Consider the following 25444-nt stretch of genomic DNA (forward strand, 5'->3'; position numbering starts at 1 on the left):
GTTATCACATCTCGAGGTTGATGAAGAACAAATGTTCTGAAGTTGTTGAGTTATATTAATGAAGAGAAAAGTTAAATTTATTGTTGAGTGTTTTTAGTTTGTTGAATTCTGAGTTGTTAAATCCTTTTAGATAGTCATGGATATAACTTATTATGGACGGGTCATCTTTCGCTAATTAGTTCAAGAGACCTGTGAATGCTATTACTTAATGGGAAAAGCTCAATGTTGCTGTAAAATTATGTTGAGGCTTTGGATATGAATCTTTGACATCTTATGTACTAATACTCATTTTACGGCAATTAAATGGTTTAAAATTTTAGTATTATATAAAAAAAAGGAGTTAATCTGACATGAAAACTGGAGACCGTGGGGGAAACGGGGCGGGGGCGAGGCGGGGGTGGGGGTAACTGACGGGCCGTCAGTCCCCCCCCCCCCCTAGGGTGTGACCATAACCCATTAAGGTACTATGAGAGGATCCGGTTTTAGTGGGAAAAAAGAACCTAGCATGACCTGAGAATATATACAACAACAAAAAAAAAGGTTTGACCTTTCATTTAAAAAAAGAAGAGTTTCAGCCAGAATGGTCAGTTTCAGTCTTATAATTCAGCAACGTGTCCAAATGAGTAACAATATAACTTTCATGCTTGATGCAAAGCTTTTGTTCTCCAAATCGATGCCTCTGCAGTTGAGAAAATGCAACCAGTGTTCACTGTTTCTTTCTCGAGGTAAATTAACACTTGGATTCCTATATTCTTTACAAAATAAGTAGGTCAGAAAATTGACCTCAGCACAAGCCACAGAAATAAAGGCTGCATTCCCAAACACGCCTGTGCCTTATAAAGAGAAAGAGGTCCACTTCATTAAGGTATGCGCTAAGTTAAAATCCTAAAATGTAATGTGATGTGATGCATCCCTGCAGACTTCTCTTAATCCTTAGCAGATGGATGATAAAGTAAACCAGACCTTTGGTTTTGGCTCCTGATCAGTGATCGTGAACGATAATCTCAAATTGAACATGTCAAAATGAGATGTTGCAAGCAATTTAGGCTTCACAACTAAACATACACAAAGAACCACCTCACAATCAAGTTTTCTTCACTGGTAGATTGAGACACAAATGATCTCATCAGTGTACATTCCGGTGCAATATCCACAGCAAATATTCTTGTTTTCTTTTCCTTTTTTTAATCTTTATCAAACTACTGTTTTGAAATTCATGTGCATATATTTTTATCAAGCTACTAATTTCAATCTGATGTATGTACAATGCAATGCCGAAATGTTCAACAAAGGACACCAGAAGGGCTTATCATGGCTTAACAAGCGGCCGAGTGTTGTTCCATAGCCACTGACGTGCAGAACCATCCAGCAGAGTTGAGACCTGTGAAAGGTACTGAGTGAGCAAATCTAAAATATTGGAGGAATCTATGACATTTTTTCTTTTCCTTTCCACAGGGGAAGGTTCAAAATTTATTGAGATTCTCAAAGATTTATGACAGAAATTTTAAAGGTAAACTGAATAGAGTGGCTGTAATCACATCCCAATCTAAACTACAAATTCATATATTTTTTATGTGCAGAAACAGCATGTGTTAATTCTTAGATTGTCAATATTAGGTACCAGTCAACCAAATGGCATGACCCAAAATAAATTGTCTAAATACAGTTCGAGTTCCTAAATGAACTTCTGTTTTCATGTCTAATGCTAACCTAAGATCCTTCAGTAGAATTCTTATTAAATTCGAAGGAACACAAATCAGAGCCATTCTATGACATGTTAATTCTTAGATCATCAACATTAGAGATCAATCTACCAAATGACGTGACCAAAAGCAAATTGTCTAAACACAGTTCGAGTTACTAAATGAAGTTCTGTTTTCATGTCTAATGCTAACCTAAGACCCTTCAGTGCTCTTAAATTCAAAAGAACACAAATCAGTGCCACTAGGTAATTGAGGATAATGTTTTATTGCAGATAGGATTCCACACAACTTTTGAACAGCCTAACGCAAAGACAAAGGTAGCTCCATGCCAGGCACTAACCTTCTCCCAGACTTGCTTGTGGTAATCATTTACCCAATTGATCTCAGCATCGGAAAGCAATGACACTTCAATCAATTTAGTCTGCATAGATAGGAAAATATTAGTCTCAAAAAACCATTGCTCCTTGGTACAATCAGCAGATTAATTAGAAAAGACCTGGATGTAGTTAATAAGACAGTTTTCTTGTGAAAACATTCTCGTCAGTGGACAGTACAATTAAATCATTCACACTTTCATATATGTCAAGAATGAGCTGAAAGCCAACCCTATAAGCAAGGGAGCACGAAACTGAGGTACACTAGACAAAGCTTTATTCAACCATGAGGGCACATTGACACAACCAATAATTCTACAAAACGTAATGGTAGTCCCATGTCAACCGCAAGTAACTGAAAGTTTCAAAATGCACTTCCATATCTCCGTTTGTCCTGTATTAATTATAGATTTATGCTTCCTCTAGCGTACCACTAACATATGGTCAAACATCTGCACATGGTACCATCCACCATAAATAGTCCAGCATACACAATAACTTCAAAAGTTTTTTATCCTTGTCTGATCTCCTGTACAATGTAACAGCTCTGGTGATGTCCAATCTATCTTTTCACAGTTAATGAATATCAAGCTCATCATATCTATCTATTCAGCGATCATTCTATGACAATGCTATTTTAGGCGCCAAAAATTTGAATTAAATCATACATGGTTGACTGTTTTTAGCAGACCTTATTTCTATTCTCCTTGTAATGGGAATACTATCTAATGTATGGTGAGAAGTGAAATACTGTTCAGATTGCCATAATCCTAATTCTATGAGCCAAGCAATCTACAACCCATCTTATCAAGTATCTGGCATCCTCATTTACATAATCTTCTTATTCATGCTTTTTCTTGGCTGCAAATGCATGTCCTTTTTTACTCTCAGCCAATGAGACAATCTTACTTCAAACACATACATAGAAGTCTTTAAGCAGCATTAATCCCAATAACAAGGACCAAGAATTTTGACCTGAAACAAGGATAATTCATTCATTAAGTCATGAAAATAACGACACAAAGGCAATGCTGAAGCAAATTCATGTTATCGGACAGCAAGATGTGTAATAACAAGATGATAGTTGTGGGGACCCCACCTCCCTCTGCTTTGGTCCCTCAAGGTTGCAATACACCAGGTTTCCTCTGTTTTCTCCCCCTCCCAACGCAGCTTTCTTGTCTCTCTCTTACTCACAGTTTAAGCTTGAAGAAATAGGAAACTTTTGTAGAATTTCTATGGCTGAATCAGCCTTGATTCTCGGCTGCAAATGGAGCAAGAAAGTTTGATTTTCTCATTCTTTCTCTCGGTTGGAAGAGGGAGCAAGACAAAGAAAATTCCTTCAGCTTTCCCTCTAGTCTCTCGGCTCCAACAAGAAGAAAAGAAAGTGTCAGTCTTGCAAGAAGAGGAAAGACTAGTAAGGGTGAAGACTTCGTCAAGAGGTGCTTAGTCAAAATTGGTAGCTGGTCTAAAGGTCATGCTCCCTCTCTCTCGGCTGAAATGGAGAAAAAACAAGAGGAAGACTTTGACTAATCTTCCTCTCTCTCGGTTAAACTAAATGGAAGAAACAAGAAGGAAATGAATTTGTTTTGACTTGATCAACTTTTGCATGCCATTTGGATAAGTTTCTCTCCTCCTCTCTCGCTTGTGAATGGTCAAGCAAGAAAGGGTTGGTTTGGAAACTTTGGTCTTGGTCAAAGTCTTGATCAAGCTTGGAGGGATAATTGACAAATGACATAACTACAAATTAAGTCTATCCCTTTGTCACTAATTCATCTTAATATCTCCATTAACTCTTAACACCTTGTAGGACAATAACTCTTTTGTACAAAACTCCCTCCAGTTCATGAAATTTATCGCACATACCTCGCTAGTTGGACTAATTGGTATATCACCCCAAAAAAACTAACATGGAATAAATTGAATGAGACAATAGGAATAAAATTATGATTCAACCATTAGATTAACCAAAATTCAAGGCAAATATATTAGAATATAAAACAGATAAAAAAATAATTTTCGAGAATATAAAATATAAAAATAATTTTCAGATTCTCACAATCTTCCCCCTTTAAAAGAATTTCGTTCTCGAAGAAATTCCAACCTTTGCTCGCACAAAGCTTGATACTACAGGGTTTTCCTCAACTCCCAAATAGCTTCCTACCACCTCAGATACTTCTGCTAGAGTTTACTTGAAGGATAGTGGTATGAACATAACGGCTAAACTATAGTGCCAAGGAAGGTCAAAAATGGCTTAGAATATTGACGAGAATATAAACTTGGGACTCGATGGAAAAGAACCATAACTGCGAAATTTGTTTGCTACGTTTACTAAATTTTGGAATCACACACTATGCGCTGGCAACTAGTCCACTATGTAAAGCTCTTATCATGTTTATCATTGACTCCCTATACATGTACTACCCCTTTCTAATTGAAATTCCTTCATTACGAACCACAATGAAAGAATCCTCGCTTAAACCCAAGAATAGTAATGCACGACACACATAATCAGGTATAAGGATGTAACTCCAATTAAAGCCAAATATTGACTATTACTAGGGAAAAACATCAAGTCCCGTGTTAATCAATTATCCCTCCAAGCTTGATCAAGACTTTGACCAAGACCAAAGTTTCCAAACCAACCCTTTTTTACTTGACCATTCACAACTGAGAGAGGAGGAGAGAAACTTATCCAAATGGCATGCAAAAGTTGACCAAGTCAAAACAAATTCATTTCCTTCTTGTTTCTTCCATTTAGTTTAACCGAGAGAGAGGAAGATTAGTCAAAATCTTCCTCTTGTTTTTTCTCCATTTCAATCGAGAGAGAGAGAGGAAAAATTAGCCAAGTCTTCCTCTTGTTTTTTCTCCATTTCAGCCAAGAGAGAGAAAGCATGACCTTTAGACCAGCCACCAATTTTGACTAAGCACCTCTTGATGAAATCTTCACCCTTGTTAGTCTTTTCTTTTCTTGCAAGACCGACACTTTTTTCTCTCCTTGTTGGAGCCGAAAGACTAGAGGGAAAGCTGAAGGAATTTTCCTTGTCTTGCTCCCTCTTCCAACCGAGAGAAAGAATGAGAAAATCAAACTTTCTTGCTCTATTTGCAGCCGAGAATCAAGGCTGATACAGCTAGGGGTGTGCAAAATCGAAAAATTTTGAATTATGAATTTTCGAAATCGGTAATTCGGAATTCGGCACTGAAATCGGAAATTCCGATTTCGAATTATGGGAATTTGGTTCGAATTCGGTAATGGAGTTTTTGAAATCGGAATTTCCGATTTCGAATTCATAATTTGAAATCGAAAATCGAAATCGGAATTTCCGATTTCAATTTCGTTTTATAATATATATATTAATATTTATTTATTTATATATATAATAATATTTTTTATTTCAATTTCGTTTTATAATATGTATATTAATATATAATAATATTTTTTATAATATATGCAATATAAAATTTATATTATATAACAATACATCTAACAAAAAAGAAAAAAAAGGGAAAAAAGGTACCGAATTCGAAATTTACCGAATTTCGAATCGAATTTGGAATCGAAATCGAAATCGAAATCGGTCAATAATTCCTATGCCAAAATTCCAAAAAATTCCGAATTCAAACTTCCGAGTTACCGAATTCGAATTTGATGCACACCCATAGATTTAGCCATAGAAATTCTACAAAAGTTCCCTATTTCTTCAAGCTTAAACTGTGAGAGAGAAAGAGACAAAAAAGCTGCGTTGGGAGGGGGAGAAAACAGAGGAAACCTGGTGTATTTCAACCTTGAGGGACCAAAGGAGAGGGAGGTGAGGTCGCCACAATAGTTCATCGTAAACATTCCCTGCTAATAAGCTAATTCGGATCAACATATCATCAACACAGATTGCACTAAAAGAAACATTGTTATGATCAACTAGGTTGCAAGTTTCACACTTCAAAGGCACCCAATTTTGTTTAAGCATCGTGCTTCTAAGCTGGCTTACCTGAATTGGAACAAATGTAAGCTTTTCAAACCCCAAGTATGCATGTCCTCCATAGTTATTTGGTGTGTCAAGCTCTTTCACAAAAAGTAGATTCTGCAGTATAAGAAAATTTAAGAGCACACTACGTAAGAAAAAATAAGAAAATAATATAATATGGCACAAAAGGAGAGCTACTTCCATAAAATTGTCACGTGCTACAAATTCAAATAATAATATAATAAAAAAAAGAAACATTAGGTCTTTGCAAAAGGATTAGAACAAATAACACAAAATCAAATTTGTCAATGCAGTTTGCAGCCACCCCTAGTAAACTAAGCAGTTGTTCAGAACAGATATAACTGAATAGATGAAATGTGTTACGCCAAAACCAATAGAATCAGCTATCTACATCAAAAATGGGGTAGGTACCAAATCACAAGCATTATTATTCGATAGGTAAGATTGAGTGGGAAGAATACCTCTATAACTGAAGGGATGAAATGTCTTATCCCAAAACCAATAGAATCAGCTTTCTATATCAAATATGGGGTAGGTACCAAATCACAAGCATTTGTTATTCAATAGGTAGTGGGAAGAATACCTCTATACGAATGCCAAATGAATGGTCTTCATAATAGCCGGGTTCATTACTAACAACCATGCCTTTCAGCAATGGAGTCATATTTCCAAATCGAAAGCTAATGCTTTGTGGCCCTTCATGGACATTCAGTGCAGCTCCTACACCGTGCCCAGTCCCTAAAGGATGATTAACAATGAACAACAAGAGAAAAGATTGGTGAGCTTAGATCACATGTAATCAATTGAAAAGGAGACTTGACTACAAAAAGGACAACTACCATGACGGTAATCAAGGCCAATTTTCCACAGAGCAGATCGAGCAAAAGCATCCAATACAAAACCGGGGGTATTCTCGGGGAACACTGCCTGATCAAGAGCTATATGACCCTGTCAAATCACATATAGTATGATGCAGAAGTTAAAACCAAAAGCAGTTCTTGTTGTATTTATAATAGCTAGCAGTAAAAGGTATATCAGTAAATACAGTAAAATCATGGGCCCGAATAGTATTATCAATCCTTAATACCAGGTTTTTACATGTTAAATGCATTCTAATAACCACATGTCCAATTAGCATTCTACTTTGTTTGTCAATGACTTTCTGCAGAACCAAGATGCAATAAACAGGTCCTGGTTCCTTAAAGTACTTGAAAAAAATGTCCCTAGAATACTTCTCCAGAAAGAAGTGACTCATACTATCAGCAATTTAAAACCCTAATATGAATCTTAAAAGGTTTCAGAGACGCTACAGCAGCCAAGCAGAGAAAGAAGCGCCAATCACTAGCAGGTAGTGGGCATCTATTGAAGCTCAAACAACAATTCTAGGTCTTGGGTTTTCAATCCAAGCAGAATTTCAGACATGAATCATCAAATATGTTAATACAAAACCTATTTCACCCAGAAAGTTGGTAATTTGAGACAACATTTGAGCTCCCCACATGCATGCGATAAGGTGTGCATAATGGTTAGTGAGACAACACCTATACAATGATATAGAAATTGAAGCTAGAGAAGTATTAGTTGAAATTTAGAAAACAACTCGCTTTCCTAGGCGAGTAAATAGAGAAGTATACACTCAACCAGTTAATAAATTAAGCATCAAATCTTTCCATTCGTAAATCTTGTGCTTTATGCCCATTAATTCTAAGAAAAAGCCAGATGAGGAGAGTCAAGAACCAGAAAGGCAAGAAAGAAAAACCTGTAGAACACGAGTGAAACATTCTCTCTGTCGTGAAGATGGTTCACCAAAATGTACTGTTCGAGTAACATCAGTTGTTCCATCATGGTATTGGGCACCACTATCCAACAAAAAGAGTTTATCTGCATGCAAAATACTACAGGTGCCTGGCTCTGGTTTATAGTGTATAATGGCACCATTGGCCCCAGAACCTGAAATTGATCGGAAATGTTTAATCAGGACAGAAATAAACACTGACCAGAGGGCATGTACAACAGGCAAATGGATATGCTTTATAAGAACTAGTTTTCTAATTGGTATTTAAATCACTAGATGTGAGTTATTCGTATCGTCAGTACTTCACAAGCACTAGTCTAATACGTTTAGAAATTTGAAAATCTTAATATGATGTAGAATTTTCTAAAAATGAACTTGAAATTTACATCCAAGTAAGTAAAATCTCAAGTTAATAGAGTTTTACCTCAAGTTTAAATGGTTCATCTCCCTACCTTTCTCAAACATAATCAACCAACGAAAAATCAAAATAAAATTTGCAAGGAATGAGAAACGTAAACTTGAATAACAAAATTGGAGGCCACCCGCAATGATTCCATAATAAGATGCACTCTCACAAACCCATGTTAAAAAAGTTCCTTGCATTGAGAACATGCTGCAGATTTTACTTTTAGCCCAAAATGCAAACATATACAAGAATCTGTTAATTTCTCTTTGGTTCAGATGCATATTGCCCGAGCATGAGAGCACAACTTATAAAATCTGGTAATTTTTCAGATGTCTGAGATAGATGGTAACAAGGTATCTTATGCAAAAACATAAGGAAAGAAGATTCATTTTGTACTCGCAATAAGAGATCTTCCAATTCTAAGTATTTTACTGTAATCCTAACTCCTAAAGGAAAACCATGCTTCATAAGGAAAGAACTAAGAAACCATACAAAATCATGTCCTTAAAAGAATTTGATTATAATCAGCTAGACTACAATGAAACTAGAATTGAACATCTTAGATGCCTCAAGGATATAGAAGTTGCTGTTTACCACTGATAGTATCAAAGCTTGTATCAAGGAAACCATCTTGCATTGAACGAAACTCAAGAAGTTTGTCTGCAACTTGTACTTCAGTCAAAACCACATCTTTGAGGATTTCCTCCTCTAACCAAGACCAAAATTGTGCTAAAGCAGCAGCATCCCTGCAGAGGTAGACATGCACATGTAACAAGCAAAATCTTTCAGATGTAATTAACCCCAGCTTCAACGTCAATGACAGGTTATAGTGTACCAAACACATATCATAATGATAGCTCTTGGAGTTTCACATTAGGGAGCAGAGAAATCTATGTCAACTAAAAGAACAATCTTGGATTTGTTTCCCACCATGAAGAACATGAAAAATGGTAATAATCTAGTTATAGACTGTCCAAAGATCTCAAATGGATAGAAGGGAAAATGAGAAATGGAAAGACGGCAACCATAAAAATGAAAAGAGGAAAAAAGGAACTGGAAGCATTCAATGACATTTCCCTGGTTTGGACTTTGTTCTCAATAGCTTCTTACAATGAAGCATAGGAGTCACAGTGCTCACTTTTGGGATGAATTATAAACCAGTAATTTCTTGTTTTCTTGGTTCTCTTTTATATTTTTTTTTACTTGAAAAATTTTCTGCTTGGAAAGAAAGGAACTGGCATATCTTGAGGATGATTGACCTTGGAAAAACAAAACAACACAATTGGACACCGGTTACTTTTTGTAAACATCCCTAGGAAGGAAAATCAAAGTGGATAACTTCTACCAAAGCGTCTTATTGGTGCGAAATTACTTGGAATAACCTTCCTTCCTATCTTTCTATAGAACCTGAAACTTTTCCTGACTCTAAGAATATCTCCTAGGCAATTTATGTGCTTCACTAAACATTCCAGTAATTAGATTTCTCAATGGTCAAGGAACATGTGGATACTTTATAGCTGATGAGGTTAATGACTCTCACTCTCCCTCCTCTTTTTTTTTTTTTTTTTGTGGACAACTACTAAGGTTCATGAACCTTTTCTAGTTAAATTCACATTAGAGAACTGCAATTCCTTGCAGGAAAGCAATTGAATTTGGGCGACATAATATTTGAGAAATAGAGATTTTAGCCACCGTATACCTTAGGTGAGAATTACGCATGCCTTCTAATTCAGCATCATTTTTCACAGCCTTAGCCAGAGAGATAGGAGAACTTCTATATACTGCATATGGTCCACTGGATTCACCATTGGATCTCTCAATTTCATTTTGATATCCTCGCCCAGAAAAATATTTATCACATGCAGATCTATAAGTATTTACAATAGCAGCATTGATGGATGATGTGTCAAGCCAAAGTCCAGCTCCCCTTTCTGCCAAACTGAGAATAGGAAGATCATTCATTAACAAATTAAATTATGATTGGGGTCTAATCCACTAATACTGAGGAAAAGCCAAAAATGGTAAGACATTCCAATAAGTGGTCCAACTTGAACCTTTTGTCCTTCCATATGTGAATGTTTTTTACAAGCACAGTGCACAACAATCTGATGCACAAATTTGCTATCGGTTCCTCAGTCTTTGAGTCAGATATTTAGACATGTGTCCAAAATTCAAGTTCATATGTCTCATTCAACCAATATATTTCATATTAGTTTTTGTATACTACCGGAATTAGGTCCCTATTCGGGCAGCAGAAACTCCATTTAAGGTATCACCTAATCTAGAAACTAAATCTAGTAGATAGAAAAGTAAGGCCCTATTTGATAACTCAAAAACTTAATGTATTCAGATTTTAATATATTTAGACGCGTTTGATAACCAAAAATTGAACATCTGAATTAATTAAGTGCTACTGAATTTCCTAGGCAAAATTTGCAACCAAAAATAAGTGATAATGTGATATACACTTAAATGTATTTCATTTAATACTTAACGATTCAATAACTTAATGGATTCGGACTTCATATTTCAATTTTCAAACTTCAATTTTATCAAACGCACCCTAATTTATTTCATTAAGCACTCTATTGAGCCCATTCATGTGCTACATATTCCTTTTGATGACCGAAGCACATGCATACGTTATGGGAACACCTTAGCTGTCTTTAATACCACATTCAATGACCAAGCAAGCTTTTGGATGAGGAAGGAGTTCAAAAAATGAGAAGCTATAAACAGAACAAGGTTAAAACTGCAAAAAATACAAATGAACATGCAGGAAAGGTCAAACAACTACAAGTTACCTTTCTATTTCAGAGAGAATAGATTCATAAGGACACAAGTCTATTCCAGCATTTTTCAGGTATTCCATCACTTCGGAAGTGATTTTAGAATTATCAGTGAATAGCTTAGCTCCATCAATCTCCACAATTAAGTAGGCATACATGACTGGTGAATGTGGAATGTCCTTACCTCTCTGTTAAAGAAAATTTAGTGCATTAAAAACAAAAAACAAAAATATCCAGATGAATACTAAGAACTAACATGGCAAAAAATTTAAGTTTTAATTTTTTCTGCATAAAAAAATGTAAAGATAGAAAAAAGTACAAAATACGAAGAAAAAAAAGCACCATGATTATAGGTTCAGTTGTACAATCCATGGTACGCAAATAATTATGAACAGCTACATATTGTAATGCTGGTAAACTGCCTACCCTTGAAAGACAACTATCTAGGAAGAGGGGCAATGACAAATAGACTTTCTAATCCAATAATGATGCCTAAGTTACTTTGTGCACTGTCCTGATGAATTTGGTACACAGGCATAAAACAAAATACATTAGAATGGCATAATCTGTACCTCCAACACTCTCAATTTAAAAGGATGCCAAAAGCAGGAAGTCCCACAATTAGCTCACAATCAAGCAACTAATTTTGGTCGTTGAAGTTCCATATATTTTTTCTCTAGATGTTGCCATCTTTCATTAAGCATTTTTTTCACACCATAGTTTTTCCAGCATAGGCTAGAAATACAATACACTGTTGATCATTTGCCTGATCTTCCCTGACCATCCATTAACCAACCAATGAAAAGACTAGCAGCAGCAAGAAGTCTCTTTATACAGTTTCAAATACCTTAATAAACACACTCTTGGGTTCAAATGTGATATACAGAAAGATATGAAAGTTAAATTTTCATGCTAATATTAAGCTCCAAATGCTACAGGGATGGATTTGGTCATCTACATCTGCTTGAAGGATAAGCTTAAACAGAATTCAAACAGAACTACCATTAGTTAATGTAGCATTAAACAGAATTCAAACAGAAGCATTACTATATTTAGGGTTAGGCAATGGCAGCAAGCTAGGATACTGATTTGATGCCTTCTAATTTGCAATTACAAACATCAAGCAACACAAAAGTATTTCAAATATTTAGGCTAGCTAAGTGGATGAAATCTAATACCAGATTCAGCAGCCATGCCACTTCATCGAGCATAGAGATAACAATTGCAGAGGCACCAGCACCAGCCAATTCAGATCTAAGAGAAGACAGCTTTGATGACACGTCTAGACCTGCATATTTTAGATCGTGCAATCTGATTGGCTTGTTGGGAGCTTTTGGTCTCGATGCTTTCCATACTTCATCCACAAGATTGCAATCATACAAGTAGACCAACTCATGTTTTTGTTTCGAAATAGCCTCTTTCAGTTCTTCTGCAGCATCAGAAGAAAACAAAAACTGATATTCACAAAAAGAGAGAAAAAAAGGCATAAGAAAGAAGCCTAAACCAGAATAACAACCAGAATAACAAGGACACACAGAAGCAAACTATTGAACTTTTTCACCCACAATAGCATTTTTTTGCTCGTAATAGATAAACTACAATAAACATTTCTGACAGAATGCTTTAATACATCAAAAAACAGGCCAAAAGATAAATATACATAGTGATAATCCATGAGAGAAGGATAAAAAGTAATTCAGATACTAACAGCAAAATCTTTGCATATCCTTCGAAACCCCAAAATAAAACAGCAGCCTATAGCAGAAATGAAACAGCCATTTGAATGGAAATTTTGCAAGATAAAGTATTGTCTAACTTGTTTAGCAGCCTATAGCCCTTCTATCTTCACTACAAATTGTCCACTCAAACTGTCACATTCCATTTTGATCAAATTCATAACATACATGTTCTAAGTCAGTATCCAGTCAACACTCAACCTCGCAACTCATGAATTAATTGCTTAATGCTTAATGAAGACCTCGTCAAAATCAATGCATCTCCAATTAAAGAAAGCCTTTGTCAAGTTGAGATCTGAAGAGAAAAAGGTTGATGCTTTCTCTTTAAAATCACATTTGCAGATAAAAATTAACAGTCTACAGAAAATTACGCTCGCATCCCAGTGTCACAAAGATCAAGTGTATAACTCACAGGATCAATTCCGATTCTACACCCAGGAGCCAGCACACTGTTAAGCCACTCACTGGTGGTAGGCACTCCCATATTTCCAGCCCGCATTAGAATCCAGCTAGAGCTGAGTTGCTGCTCTGCCTGATCATCAGAAAAAGAACAAGCTTATCAGACATTCGTTTTAAAAGCATAAGCAATATTAAAACAATTGACTCTAACCAATATGGCATTCAGACCTGGAGAAAGTATCGCCCATCCGTCCAAAGAGCTGCTTTGTCCTTTGTAACAACTGCAGTGCCAGCACTCCCCGTAAAACCAGATATATAGGCTCTCCTCATGTAACACTCTGCAATGAACTCGCTCTAGCGGAAAAAAAAAGGACATTGCATTACATTTGCTTGTCAGAACCAGGTGCAAAGTGTCAAGTAGTTGTGATGATTCCTTGCTTAACCCCAATAAATCCGTTTGACTGGAGCTATTTTTCAAAAATAAAAAGAGACATGCTTTTTGAATACTCCAAACACGTTCTTCAACCACCTTTCTTGTATCACATACACATTTACCCAAAAACAGCTACATCAAAATTTTCTGAAGCAGCGGAAAAAAAAACCAGCCAAACGGATACTAAACCAGGTAGAAAGTCCACTAACAGCAGAAAGTTAACGGCTTTTTTGGGTTTTATTGCGAAAAGATTAATAACCAATTCAATATAAAGATACTATAAGCAAAAAGTTGGAAAATTTACCTGATGGGCGTCTTGGGAAGGGATGATATAAGCGTCGATATTAATATTGGGCTTGGAGAAAAGCTCCCGGAGGTCCCCGAGCTTCTGGTCGGAATCGGAGCAGAAGTCAGAGTCATTTCCTCGCTTCTTTCGGAGCTCCGATGAGGGTTTGGCGGTTATGGAGCCGGAGGAATTACGGACGATGAAGGTGGGGTAAGTTTTCGAGTTTTGGGGAAAATTGGGGTTGATAAAGTTGAATTTGTGGGAAATGGGGAAGGAAAATGAGAAATTACGAAATTTAGGGAGGAAGCAATAGTGCGAATTGCGGAGTTGAGGAGTGAGAGAATGCATGATCATGGCTGTAGAGAGAGAAAGTGCAAGCGACGACGATGATGAAGAAGCTGTGGCCAAGAAAGTTGGAGCCGTAAAGACTTAAAGTGCTGTCGTTTTCGTTTTTTTTCTTTTCCTTCAGGAATTAGAACTGGATAGAGCTATACGATGTCGTAATTCGTAATGAACTGATCGATTAGGAGAAAAAAATCCTCTCGTCCTGCTTATTAAGGCTACAGACAAGTGGAATCCACATGAGTTTCAACATAATCTAAGTCGAGTTAAACTTACGAGTCTTATATTCAATTCCGACTAGGTAGAATACCTAATATAAAGTTGAAGCTCGAATAAAGTTAAATAATATTAATCTAATCTCTGTAAAAATGAGAAGAACACATTTTACACTTAAATTAAATTTAGAAATAAAAGAAAATAAGAACATTTATTATTAATAAGATCGCTCAATCTTTGAGCTGAACTTACTTGGTAATTGATTGAGTTACTCGAGCTAAACCAATATCGAGTAAAATCGACGATTTAAGTTGGATGCTGATTTAGTATCCTCCGAAAGAGAAAAGAGGAGAAATGGTAGATATTAAAATATCTAACTAAACCAATTTTTTAAGTGTTCCTTTTGTTTTCCCATGTTGTTTGTGTTGTGATCTTGGGAGCTTTGTAACATCTCATTATGACCATTACTAAACAAAATACAGCTAATAGATCGTATATATATATATATATATATATATATATATATCTTGCACATTTTACACGTCCTAGAAATTGGGATCGTAATTAAAAGATAATTTTTGAAAATTGTCATCAAAATTAGGAAAATCAAGTAAATGCTTTCACAAAAAAAAAATTTATTATGGGCCTCAACATAAATCATATTCGCACATAAATGTGAAAAAAATAAAATTAAAGTAGGAAAAAATTGCCATGGATTCTTCATTTTCCTTCAAGATAACGAAACTGAATTAGAAGATCAATTTTGCTGACGAACGAGTAGCAAATCAAAAGCCTAGCACAGAAAGCAGTCATTAAAATAAATTGAAGAAGCACATCTTCTTCTGCAGGATTCGTGGTATTCATTAAACATTAACCCCCAAGAGTTTTATTCTTAAGGTAAATTTAGTAGATTATTACAACGTGCAGGATTCTTGACTTCGTCCAATAATACTACATGAGAGAGAGTCTGTTCAACCAAAAAAAAAAAAAAAAACTACCATATTACAGGACGTAACAAGATTTGAAAATGCTTCAGTACAATAATGTGTTTTGAAACAAATATTTATTCTTCATCTTTTAGTCTCTCTGCACTATGATATTTGCAGTCTATAAAATTATATATATTCAACCAACGTGCGTATCTGCAGTACTCCATTGAGCTTCGTTTTTCTTTTCTTTTTGTCGCAATGGTAGCATTCTTATAACTTAATCTATTCTAATCTAGGGAGAGTGGAAACCGATGGAAGTAGAGCCACTGAAGGCAGCCACATGATTTAAGTGCTTGACAGTGACCACATATAGTGAGCTTCTTTTGTTGCCGGACTAGAGTTTCTTCATTCAGTAAAATTCCTAACCCCAAAATTTTCCTCTGTTTAGCAACCTATAGAAGAGTTTTCTGCCGTCCTCTGCTGAAGAAACCGCTTGAAGATATGTGGGATATATATATATCACACTCTTTTAACAAAAGCGTATCCAAGATTCAAGAAGGGCATCTTTGCCGGACTAGATTGTCTTCATTCAATTAATGCCTTACCCTAAACTTCTTGAGTTTTTTGCAACCAAAACTACCCTATTATTAATTGGAGCTCACATGATTCTAAAAATGCTCCCTAAACTGTGCGGTTTGGAACAAATTGCCGCTCGAATCCTGCATGTTTAGTTCCTTGTATGTATATATCTCTTCTTGAACCTCAAAGTTTCATCCATCCAGTAATATAATCCTTGCTAATCTCTATACAGATTACAGAAGCAAATATATATATATATATAGATAATCCAGCTAGCTAGCGCCTAGAAGGCTCACTTTTCAATCCATAGAATGGCGAAATCCACGCTGCTGTTAGTTGCTATTTTATGCTTTAGCATTGATAATGTGCGACCTTGCTAATCCTTCAACTGCTACCAGTGGCACTGCTTTTGCGAGGGCTGTTCATCCAGGTTAGGAAGCTGGAGCCAGAGCCTTAGATCATTCACTGGCTGTATATATTCTATCAATAATCTGGGACGCAGATTACTGCATGGGCATGCATCAAAATCATTCTCCTCCTAAGCTTCATTGCTGCGATGACTGCAATCATTGCCCTGATTGCTGCGTAGGAAAATGCATGAAGAAAAAAAAAAATAGTACCGGGACTTGTTTGAAAAATCCACCAGATAGCTAGAAGGAAGGCTTTTAACTTGGTTCTGAAAGTTTCCTGCCACTGGCTATTAATGACCACTACTGATTACATGTATTTTTGTGGTATGATCAATTTCCAGCAAAATAACTGGTACCTAGTTGCTTTGTGTCTTTCTTTCTTTGTTTTTTTTTTTTTTTGGTTCTTTTCTTTCTATTCAAACGTCAAACTTTTCCTCGCTATCTGAATTTACATCCAGTAAAACTATGCAGTTGTAGAATTTACTTAATTAGAAGATAATGTCAATAGTTAAAAACTTTTTATGTTTCAAGTTGTTGGCTTTAAACATATTGAACTTAATGATTGAAGTAATGAGACATAATTTTGAAGGACGTACAGAATTCTTAATGGAAGTATGGAATGATAAGAATTGATCATATGAAGAGAAGAACGTCTTTAATCACAAAAAAAAATAAGTTACCATATGGAATTCACATCAAACCAAAAAAAAAGAAAAAAGTTTTATTGTATATTTTCAATCAGCAGTGCAAGTTGACTGACATTTGCAAATGAATTTTATTTCAGTTTCTTTTATGATTTTTTGCTGAAAGAAAGACAATTTCAGTGTGGGGCAGCTCAGCTTACATGATAGCTTTGACCCAAAAAAAAAAAAAGAAAAAACTTACGTGACAGAAAATTTATGGAGTTCCTGAATATATGATGCTTGTTAATTTTGCAGAGGTAACTCTTGAATTACCTCATATGACCTTCTTGACTTCCAAAGCCTAACTTAAATGTTCAAAAAAAATCACAAAGTAATTTCCACAAGATTTTAATTTTTGGTTGTTCACTTGAAGAAATTTAAAGAAACCATAATTGCAACCAATGTACTTCTGAAGAAAAAAAAAAGAAAAAGTTAATTGTCACACATTTCTTCCATTCAGTTATAGAGGTATTCTTCCCACTCAATCTTACCTATCGAATAATAAATGCTTGTGATTTGGTACCAACCCCATTTTTGATGTAGATTGCTGATTCTATTGGTTTTGGCGTAACACATTTCATCTGTTCAGTTAGTCTGCTTCGTTTACTAGGGGTGGCTGCAAACTGGATTGACAATTTTGATATCGTGTTATGTGTTCTAATCCTTTTGCAAAGACCTAATGTTTCTTTTTTTTTTTTTTATTTGAATTTGTGGCATGCGACAATTTCATGGAAGTAGCTCCTTTTGTGTCATATTATATTATTTTCTTACACAGTGTGCTCTTAAATTTTCTTATACTACAGAATCGACTTTTTTTGTGAAAGGGGTTGACACACCCACTAACTATGGAGGACATATCTATGGATGTTGGTGTAAGTGGAAGGGGCTTGCATCCCTTAACCATGAGGACTCGGTTTCGAAATTTATGGAAATAAAAAAAACAACGTTGGGAGAGTTTCCCACTGCAAGGGACTTGACACGATTTGAACAGAATTAGTTGTTGGGTGCCTTTGAAGTGTGAAAACTTGCAACCTAGTTGATCATAACGATGTTTCTCTTTTAGTGCAATCCGTGTTAACGACATGTTGATAATCCAAATTAGCTTATCAACAGGAAATGTTCATGATATGATCTTGATATTTGAGAGTGCTGAATGCTAAAATTGGGAGTCAGGCAAGTACGATTGCAAGTAACAACCGTCTTGCAATTGTTCAGAAAGATTCACAATCATGATTTAATTAAGACAAAAAAAAATATAAGATCACATATTGTACATTAATTTTAGCATCATGTATGAAATCATAAAATTATGTTCTATACGTTGAGTTACGTTCCAAACAAACCTGTCCAGACGATTTTTCTGATGACCGTTTGTGCGCAGGATCGATAGTTTAGGACCCACTCCGCAAACTGAAAATGGTTCAGGAAGGTGTTTTGCAATTAACCCCAAAATTTATACTGTGAGTGCAAGATCGCAGCTTAAGCATTGGCCGCATGCGTCTGGAACTTTCTTTTGCACTTTCTCCTTTCCACAGTTCCACTTTAGCTACGGTTGTGGCACTTGGCAGATCTGAGGATCAAGGAAAAGAGCAGTATCCTCAACCCCTTTTCTTTGGAGTTCCATAAACATCATAAATGCCAGTATCAGTTCAACTTCACCAGTAGTAGCAATGGCAATCTTAACTGAAGAACCAGACCCACCAAAACCCTCAACCCAAACAACCCCTAAGCCTTTATCCAAATCCAAAGCCAAAACCACCACTTCATCACCACCATCCTCCTCCTCCTCCTCCACCAACTACACCAACCCTTATCAATTTTGGTTCTACTTCACCCTCACAGTCTCTCTAGTTACCCTTTTCTTCATTTCTCTGCCCTCCTTCTCTACTCAGGACCCCAAGACATGGTTCCTCAACCTGCCCCCAAATCTGCGCCAGCACTATTCTAAAGGTAGGATTTTTAAGGTACAACTCACCCCAAATCACCCCCAAGTTGAAGCCTTTTCAATTCAAGATGGGCCCTTTAGTTCTGATCATCGAGTACTGATTGTACATGGGTTTGGTTGCAGCTCTTTTGCTTTTCAGGGGATTGTTAAATCTTTAGGCCTTAAAGGGGTTCATGCTATTGCTATAGATTTACCTGGTTCCGGGTTCTCGGATAAGTCCGTGGTTGTGGTGGAAGAGAATGTTGGGGGTAGTGGTGGGGTTTTAAGGGGGTTTTGGGAGGTTTATGGTCAGATTAAAGAAAAGGGTCTATTCTGGGGGTTTGATCAGCTGATTGAAAAGGGGTATGTGGATTATGAGGAGAATGATATTCGGGTTTCGAAAAGGGTGGTTGTAAAGGCTATTGAATTAGGTGATGAAGAGATGGGGAGGGTCTTGAGTCAGGTTATTGATGCAATGGGATTGGCACCTGTGGACTTATTTTTGCATGATTCTGCATTAGGCTTGAGTGCTAATTGGATATTGGAAAATGCGCGGTTGGTTAGGAGTGTTACTTTGCTTGACAGTGTACCAAGTAGAACAGCATTGCCTTCTTGGGCATTGGAATTGCCAGTGGTGAGAGAGGCGGTTTTGGGGGTTGGATTGGTGTTTCAGAGCGTTCTTGGAAAGTATTGTTTGAAATCTGTTGGCAAAGCGGAGGCTGAGGCTCATAGGATTCTTTTGAAGGGAAGGAATGGAAGGAGGTCAGCGGTTGGGATGGTTAAGAGGGTAAATCATAGTTTGGACTTGTCTGAATGGAGTGGTTTGAATGAGGTGAAAGACTTGCCAATGCGAGTGATTTGGTCTAGTGGTTCTTCCAAAGAATGGAGTGAGGAGGGCAGTCGGGTTGCCGATGCCCTTTCTCAGGCTACATTTGTCTCCCATTCTGGTGGAGCGTGGCCACAGGTGAGAATATAGACTTTTCATTGCATTTTTTGCCTCAATCATTTGATATTCTGAATTGTCTTTCTTTGCATGCGAGCCAAAAAATTGTTCAATAAGTTCCAATGACTACTTAGCTGCCATATTGTGATCCTAGATTGTCTCGGGCACAATTTAGGGCCTAATAATGGTTCTCTTTCTTTTACTCAGTGCATCAGTTAGTCATCCAACTGCCTTAAAGAGTTGCTGTATGAATTCGACATAGTTTGTCATCCATAGAATATAGGGTTCTGAGTGTAATTAAGTTTGCACGCAGAACGGTATTGAAGCAGCAACAGAAGCACCATGATTTTTTTCTTCCTTAGTTGGGAAAGGGGTAGAATTGAATGGGTGCGAGTCTGAGACTCTGCAGAATGGATTTTTTGCCAGAAAACAAAAATTTTTAATCCCACATTTATGCAGATTTATGGCATAGAAGAATTTGAACAAGCTTGTATGAACTACAAAGTAGACTTAACATCTCCGCTGACTTTTCCTCTTGTGTTGCGTAAGCACAGAAAGTTTTGGTATTCATGGCTTTCATGATCATATTGCTCTTTGCTAAATTTTTACTGCTCTTTCCAGTTTGTCCCTGAAATCTGCAAATTTATGTCTGTCGACATTTGGCGTCTTTTCTCTCTAAATTTAGTCTTCATAAAATAGGATGAAAACTGAATACATAAGGGAGTGTTTTCTGTCCTATGTCTCGAGTCTTGATTGCTATCTTTTTTAAATGCCTATGACTAGAATTTAGTGAGCTTATATTCAGCCAAATGTTAAGTGTATGCTATAAGATACTAGACAGCTAATCACGGATAGGGAAAATAGTATTAGTGTGATGACTGATAAGATATGGCTCTTAATATTTTGAATTGTAATTAGAGAAAAACATTATTAGTAGTTTTGGGCACAGAAATTTCCCTTCAAGCACATTGGTCTTTAGTTGCAGCAGGACACCTACCTGATGATGTTCTATTAACAAAGAACAGTATGTCAATCAATGGTGATGCAATTGGCATTGTCTTCATATGTGATGAAATGTTTAGCAACTATACATAAAGATACTTCTTGTGAAAATGAAAAAGAAAATGGATACAGTAAATTGAGCATATCCTGTTTCCAGTTTCTTCATCCTGCAGTTTCTGTTGTTGCAGTTTACATATATATACTCATTTTTTTAAAGTCATATCAAAAGGAAACTAGAAAAAATATTGTTTTGTTGACTTCGTAAGGTCTTTTTGCTTTCTTCAGCGAAATAAAATTTCATTTTTCCAAACAATGAGGCTGTAGGACGAAGATATTTGGGTCTGGGAGGGAGGGCTGTTGTGTGGGAAGGAATTGTCAATTTGTCCAAACAGCCTCTCTCTCTCTCACTCACTCATGCACACACACACACACAACCCTTTTAAGTACAATCCAGTTTAGAGATGGATTATACTCTTTTTTAACCACAGCCCACTATATAGATGAACTGTACACATTACTGCATGCGTTCTTTAAAATAGTTTTTTTAGGACATGGTTACATTTTCTTTCTGAGGTAGATCGTACACATCAGTGCACTCATTCTCTCTTTCTTTTTTGGATTTCAGCTCTAGAAAATTGCAAGGACATATTTACTTAGTATATTTCTTTGATCTTCTATCTGTTTTCTTTATTGAAGTCCTCTAATGGTGATTGGATTTGTTTGCAATTTTAGGAGCATGTTTCTGAGGAGATAGCTGAAAGTATTTATGAATTCATTTCTGCATTACCAAAGTCCACTAGGCAATCTGAGGAAGAGCCAATACCAGAGCACATTCAGATGATGCTTGATGATGCAAAAAGCAATGACCACCATAACCATCACCATCACCATCACCATGGGCATGATGGTCATGATCATGGTCATGGACATGCTCATGCTGGATATTCGGATGCATACGGGCTTGGTCATGGGTGGGCCGTGTAATCTGTTTTGTTGTCCTATGATGCAATGGAAGTTAAATAAGCTCGCCTTTTGAAGGCTCAGATTAGATCCACGCCAGATTCCATTTATGCTTTTTAACAGTTGATTCCTAGTGTCTTTCGAGTGTCAAAGATGATGTAGCTAACTTTGCTAACTATCGTGGAACGTCTCTCTTCTGGAGGATAATTTTCTGCAGATTGTCAACCTGTGGTGGCTAACTATTCTGACTGCTGTGGAGCTTTTTTCTCTTCTGGAGGATAATTTTCTGCAGATTGTCAACTGAGGTAGGATTCTATGCCCTGAATAGAGAAAATTTGAAAGAGGGATTGTTAAAAGGAGAGTATTTCAGTTGTAATGTCTGCGGTGTTCCTTTTCCTGCAGTATGTATTGATTTTGCTTTGGTTTGAGATGATGATGCTAAGCTTGATGCCAATATCACTTTCTTGATTTATTTATGGCTTGTGGCTGTGGTATATGCTTCAATTCTTGCTAGTTGGGACTTGGGAGCTGTTGCTTGCTTCCTGCACTTTGGAGAGGAGTATATCTTTGTTATGTTCCATCCAGAGAAATTTTGGAGAAAAATTAAGCTTAGGTTACTTGTGAAACTAAATGGCGGTCTGACGGTTTGGTGTGAAAACTATTCAAGTATACTTTGACAAAGAACTTTCCAATTCAGTTCCTTTAGTAACGTATTTATCAATACAACCCCATACACACGGGGGCAATTAAGAATATCAAATTCTTAACCAACAAAGTGATATTTTAGTTTTTGTTTGAAATTGGTGATGCAAGTTGGTCTATGTACCTTAATCCTATGGATTAATCATTGTCAATATTGAATAAATGATAATTATGTAAAATTTAAATTTAAAAATTAATTTTTATGTGTATATTATGAATTTAAAGGTGATGGTGTATATAAAATTTACTCTAAATATATTCTTAAACTAATTTAATCCGGTAACTTATTTAACATGTTCTAAAGATACAAGTAAGAATAATAATAATAATAATTAATTAATTAATTAAATTTCATAGCATGTTAAATATGACTTTAAAATGCGAATAACGGTAACAGTAATATTTAAATTAAATTTGTAAAAATAGTAATTATTTTAATTTTGTAATACATCAAAAAATGTTTTTAAAACGCAAACAACATTGGTAATTGATAGCAATACTCAAATTGAGATGTTTAGGACATATAAATATTTGATGTGTTAATTCGATCCAAGGTCGCTTATTGCAATTCTCATTGTTAATGGAGGGCAATATTAGTATAGCATAATATTTTCGGGGCTCACATCAAATTTTGCAAAAAGAGAAAGAAAAAGGCACAATATTTGTGACCAAATATTTGCAGTCATATCTCATTTCCTCCGTCTTCTTAACCGACTTTCTCCTCCCCAGCTCTCGGCGGCCCAGTTGCCGGCGGCAACCTCCACTAACCCCACTCAAGAGTCCAAATAATGGGATGTTGTTGTAATCAAGAAGAAGAAGAACAACTCCACCAACCCCTAATAAACCCGCCTCAAGAATCCCCGCTATCCACAACAACCACCTCCTCTTCCGCCGCTGGCGGAGATGGAGAATTTGAGTCAACCCACAGGACGATATCTCCGATGAATTCCAATTATTCTGCTCTGTTATGCCAAGACACTCTCCGGGCTATTTTTGAAAAACTTCCTTTATCTGACTTGGCACGCGCCGCCTGCGTTTGCCGGCTGTGGAGCTTTGTCGCCTCCGACAGGGAAATGCAGACGAGGGCTTTTAAAGCTCGGTGGAAAATCAAGGATGTTATCGGTGATCCTAGCTCTGGAAGCTTCTGGAGAGATAATAGTATCTCCAAATTCGCCATTTCTCACCACCTCCTCCGCGGCGACACCGTCGCTGGCCTGGCTGTTAAGTACTCTGTTCAGGTATATACTTTACTAGCAAATGGTTCTATTGAACATACAAATTTACCCATGTCTCATTTATGTAATAGCTTTTGAAAAATTTAGTCGTGTGGGTCCAAAGAAGAATCACGAGATCTCTTGGTCTCTTTTATGCTTTAAGATAAGATGCAGCTTATGCATCAGTAACCTGATCTACTTGAGGAAGAGAAGGGATGTAATATGGACAGGGAAGGAAGAAAATTTCGAGTAAGCTTGGTTAGAGACCTAAAATGATTTCTTGGGATTCAAATTGCCTGCAAGTAGGAATGCACAATTCTGGAAATCGAATCTATGAATTTACTTCAGCTGGTTCTTTGATCTGTGAAGTTCCTGCAGCTGGTTATTTGCTAGTTTAGAATCTTTGTGCTGCTATTGGATACTGTTGTTATTTTAATTTGAAAGTGTTCCCTGTACCCACCGTTCTTGCTTGCTTTATCGTAGAATTGTTACAGCAGCCCCCCTCCATTGGTTGTTTTCCTGAGAGCTTTCATACATACCTGGCAGAAATTTTTATAATTTAGCTATTTAGCACATGAAGACTTTGTTTATTGCATGATTGAAAATTCTATGGCCGTTTTTTCACTACTGCCCTAATAGACCATACTAGAAGCTTATTTTCATTGTTCAAAAATATCAAATAATTGTAAATTGTTTCCTTATTATTTTTATTTATAGGTTATGGACATCAAACGCTTGAACAATATGATGAGTGACCATGGCATATACTCAAGACAGAGGTTGTTAATTCCTGTAAGCAAACCAGAGCTTCTCGTGAACGGCACATGCTACATAGAATTAGATACCTATGCTAAAAGGGAAGTAGCGGTTCTGTATCTTGAAGGTGGCCCTGATGGAAAGCTTGGTAATCTGTTAAATAGGTTGACCACAGAAGAGGGGAGAAGAAGGGTAATTGACTCTTTGAGGAGGAGCATGCAAGCTGATGACGGAACTGCTCAATATTACTTATCTATTTCTGATGGTGACCTTCGAGCTGCTATGATGCAATTTTCTGAGGATCTGAGATGGGAGAGGCACATGGGGTTGGCCTGATTTTAGAGCAGTCATAGAGCCAGACTTTGTCTTGGAAAATTTCAAGAAGTATGTAGTCTCCAAGGGCAGCTACCTTCTTGCTGTACTGGCCTGCTTTGAATTGAGCCCTGTATAGGGGATGCTTCATGCTGTATGTTTTTTATGCTTGTTCATCATGTTCATCTGTATGTATCCATGCCTTAAACGTGATCTCTCTTGTGAAGAAGATTTCCTTGTTCACAACCTTAACTGAATAAAGCCTGCAAGTAATGGCAGAAATTGTCTGTTATAAAATGTTTGTAAGTTCTGGTTGAAACACTGGAGCATGGATTCTGTACTCTAAAGCTTGTTACTTAAATGAGAAGGATAATTTGTTAACCTTCTTGTACATTGTACTTCATGAAACTCTTTGTTAAAACATGTAAACGATGGATCACTTGATTTTTAATCATGTTATGTAAAGATGTTTATTTTTCTGTAAGAAAGCTGTTCTTTAATAGTATTAAATCTTGGTGTTGCTTATTCACTCTTTAATGCCAAAGAATGAATTGGTGATCTATTTAGTACA

General features: G+C 36.5%; 3 protein-coding genes across 6 annotated transcripts; 2 read left to right on the forward strand and 1 right to left on the reverse strand.

Moving 5' to 3' along the window:
- Nucleotides 1-1078: 1078 nt before the first annotated feature.
- LOC113732833 (aminopeptidase P2) lies at nucleotides 1079-14405 on the reverse strand. Of its 4 annotated transcripts, none has more exons than XR_011840938.1 (14): nucleotides 13920-14405; nucleotides 13411-13536; nucleotides 13196-13315; nucleotides 12226-12501; nucleotides 11063-11235; nucleotides 9958-10197; nucleotides 8853-9004; nucleotides 7817-8007; nucleotides 6897-7005; nucleotides 6641-6795; nucleotides 6061-6153; nucleotides 5860-5921; nucleotides 2044-2124; nucleotides 1246-1381 (listed from the first exon to the last, which is right to left on the reverse strand). XR_011840938.1 is itself a non-coding variant. In XM_027258821.2 (13 exons), exons 1-13 carry the CDS (start codon nucleotides 14253-14255, stop codon nucleotides 1310-1312), a joined length of 2124 nt encoding a protein of 707 aa, XP_027114622.2. In that variant the 5' UTR covers nucleotides 14256-14400; the 3' UTR covers nucleotides 1079-1309. The 4 variants fall into 4 exon arrangements, 2 of the variants coding, with proteins under 2 accessions (XP_027114622.2, XP_071936968.1); XR_011840939.1 differs by having other exon boundaries at nucleotides 5860-5918; nucleotides 13920-14404; XM_027258821.2 differs by lacking the exon at nucleotides 5860-5921 and having other exon boundaries at nucleotides 1079-1381; nucleotides 13920-14400.
- A 4190-nt stretch (nucleotides 14406-18595) lies between these two features.
- Nucleotides 18596-22365, forward strand: LOC113732834 (protein AUXIN RESPONSE 4). Its single transcript, XM_027258823.2, has 2 exons — nucleotides 18596-19948; nucleotides 21662-22365. The coding sequence occupies exons 1-2, from the start codon at nucleotides 18731-18733 to the stop codon at nucleotides 21911-21913; spliced, it is 1470 nt and encodes a 489-aa protein (XP_027114624.1). The 5' UTR covers nucleotides 18596-18730; the 3' UTR covers nucleotides 21914-22365.
- An 895-nt stretch (nucleotides 22366-23260) lies between these two features.
- Nucleotides 23261-25254, forward strand: LOC113732835 (F-box protein At1g55000-like). The gene is made up of 2 exons (XM_027258824.2): nucleotides 23261-23829; nucleotides 24523-25254. The coding sequence occupies exons 1-2, from the start codon at nucleotides 23380-23382 to the stop codon at nucleotides 24895-24897; spliced, it is 825 nt and encodes a 274-aa protein (XP_027114625.1). The 5' UTR covers nucleotides 23261-23379; the 3' UTR covers nucleotides 24898-25254.
- The last annotated feature ends 190 nt before the right edge of the window (nucleotides 25255-25444 follow it).

This window comes from Coffea arabica, chromosome 2e (assembly GCF_036785885.1).
Source record: "Coffea arabica cultivar ET-39 chromosome 2e, Coffea Arabica ET-39 HiFi, whole genome shotgun sequence".
Classification (NCBI taxonomy): Eukaryota; Viridiplantae; Streptophyta; class Magnoliopsida; order Gentianales; family Rubiaceae; genus Coffea; species Coffea arabica.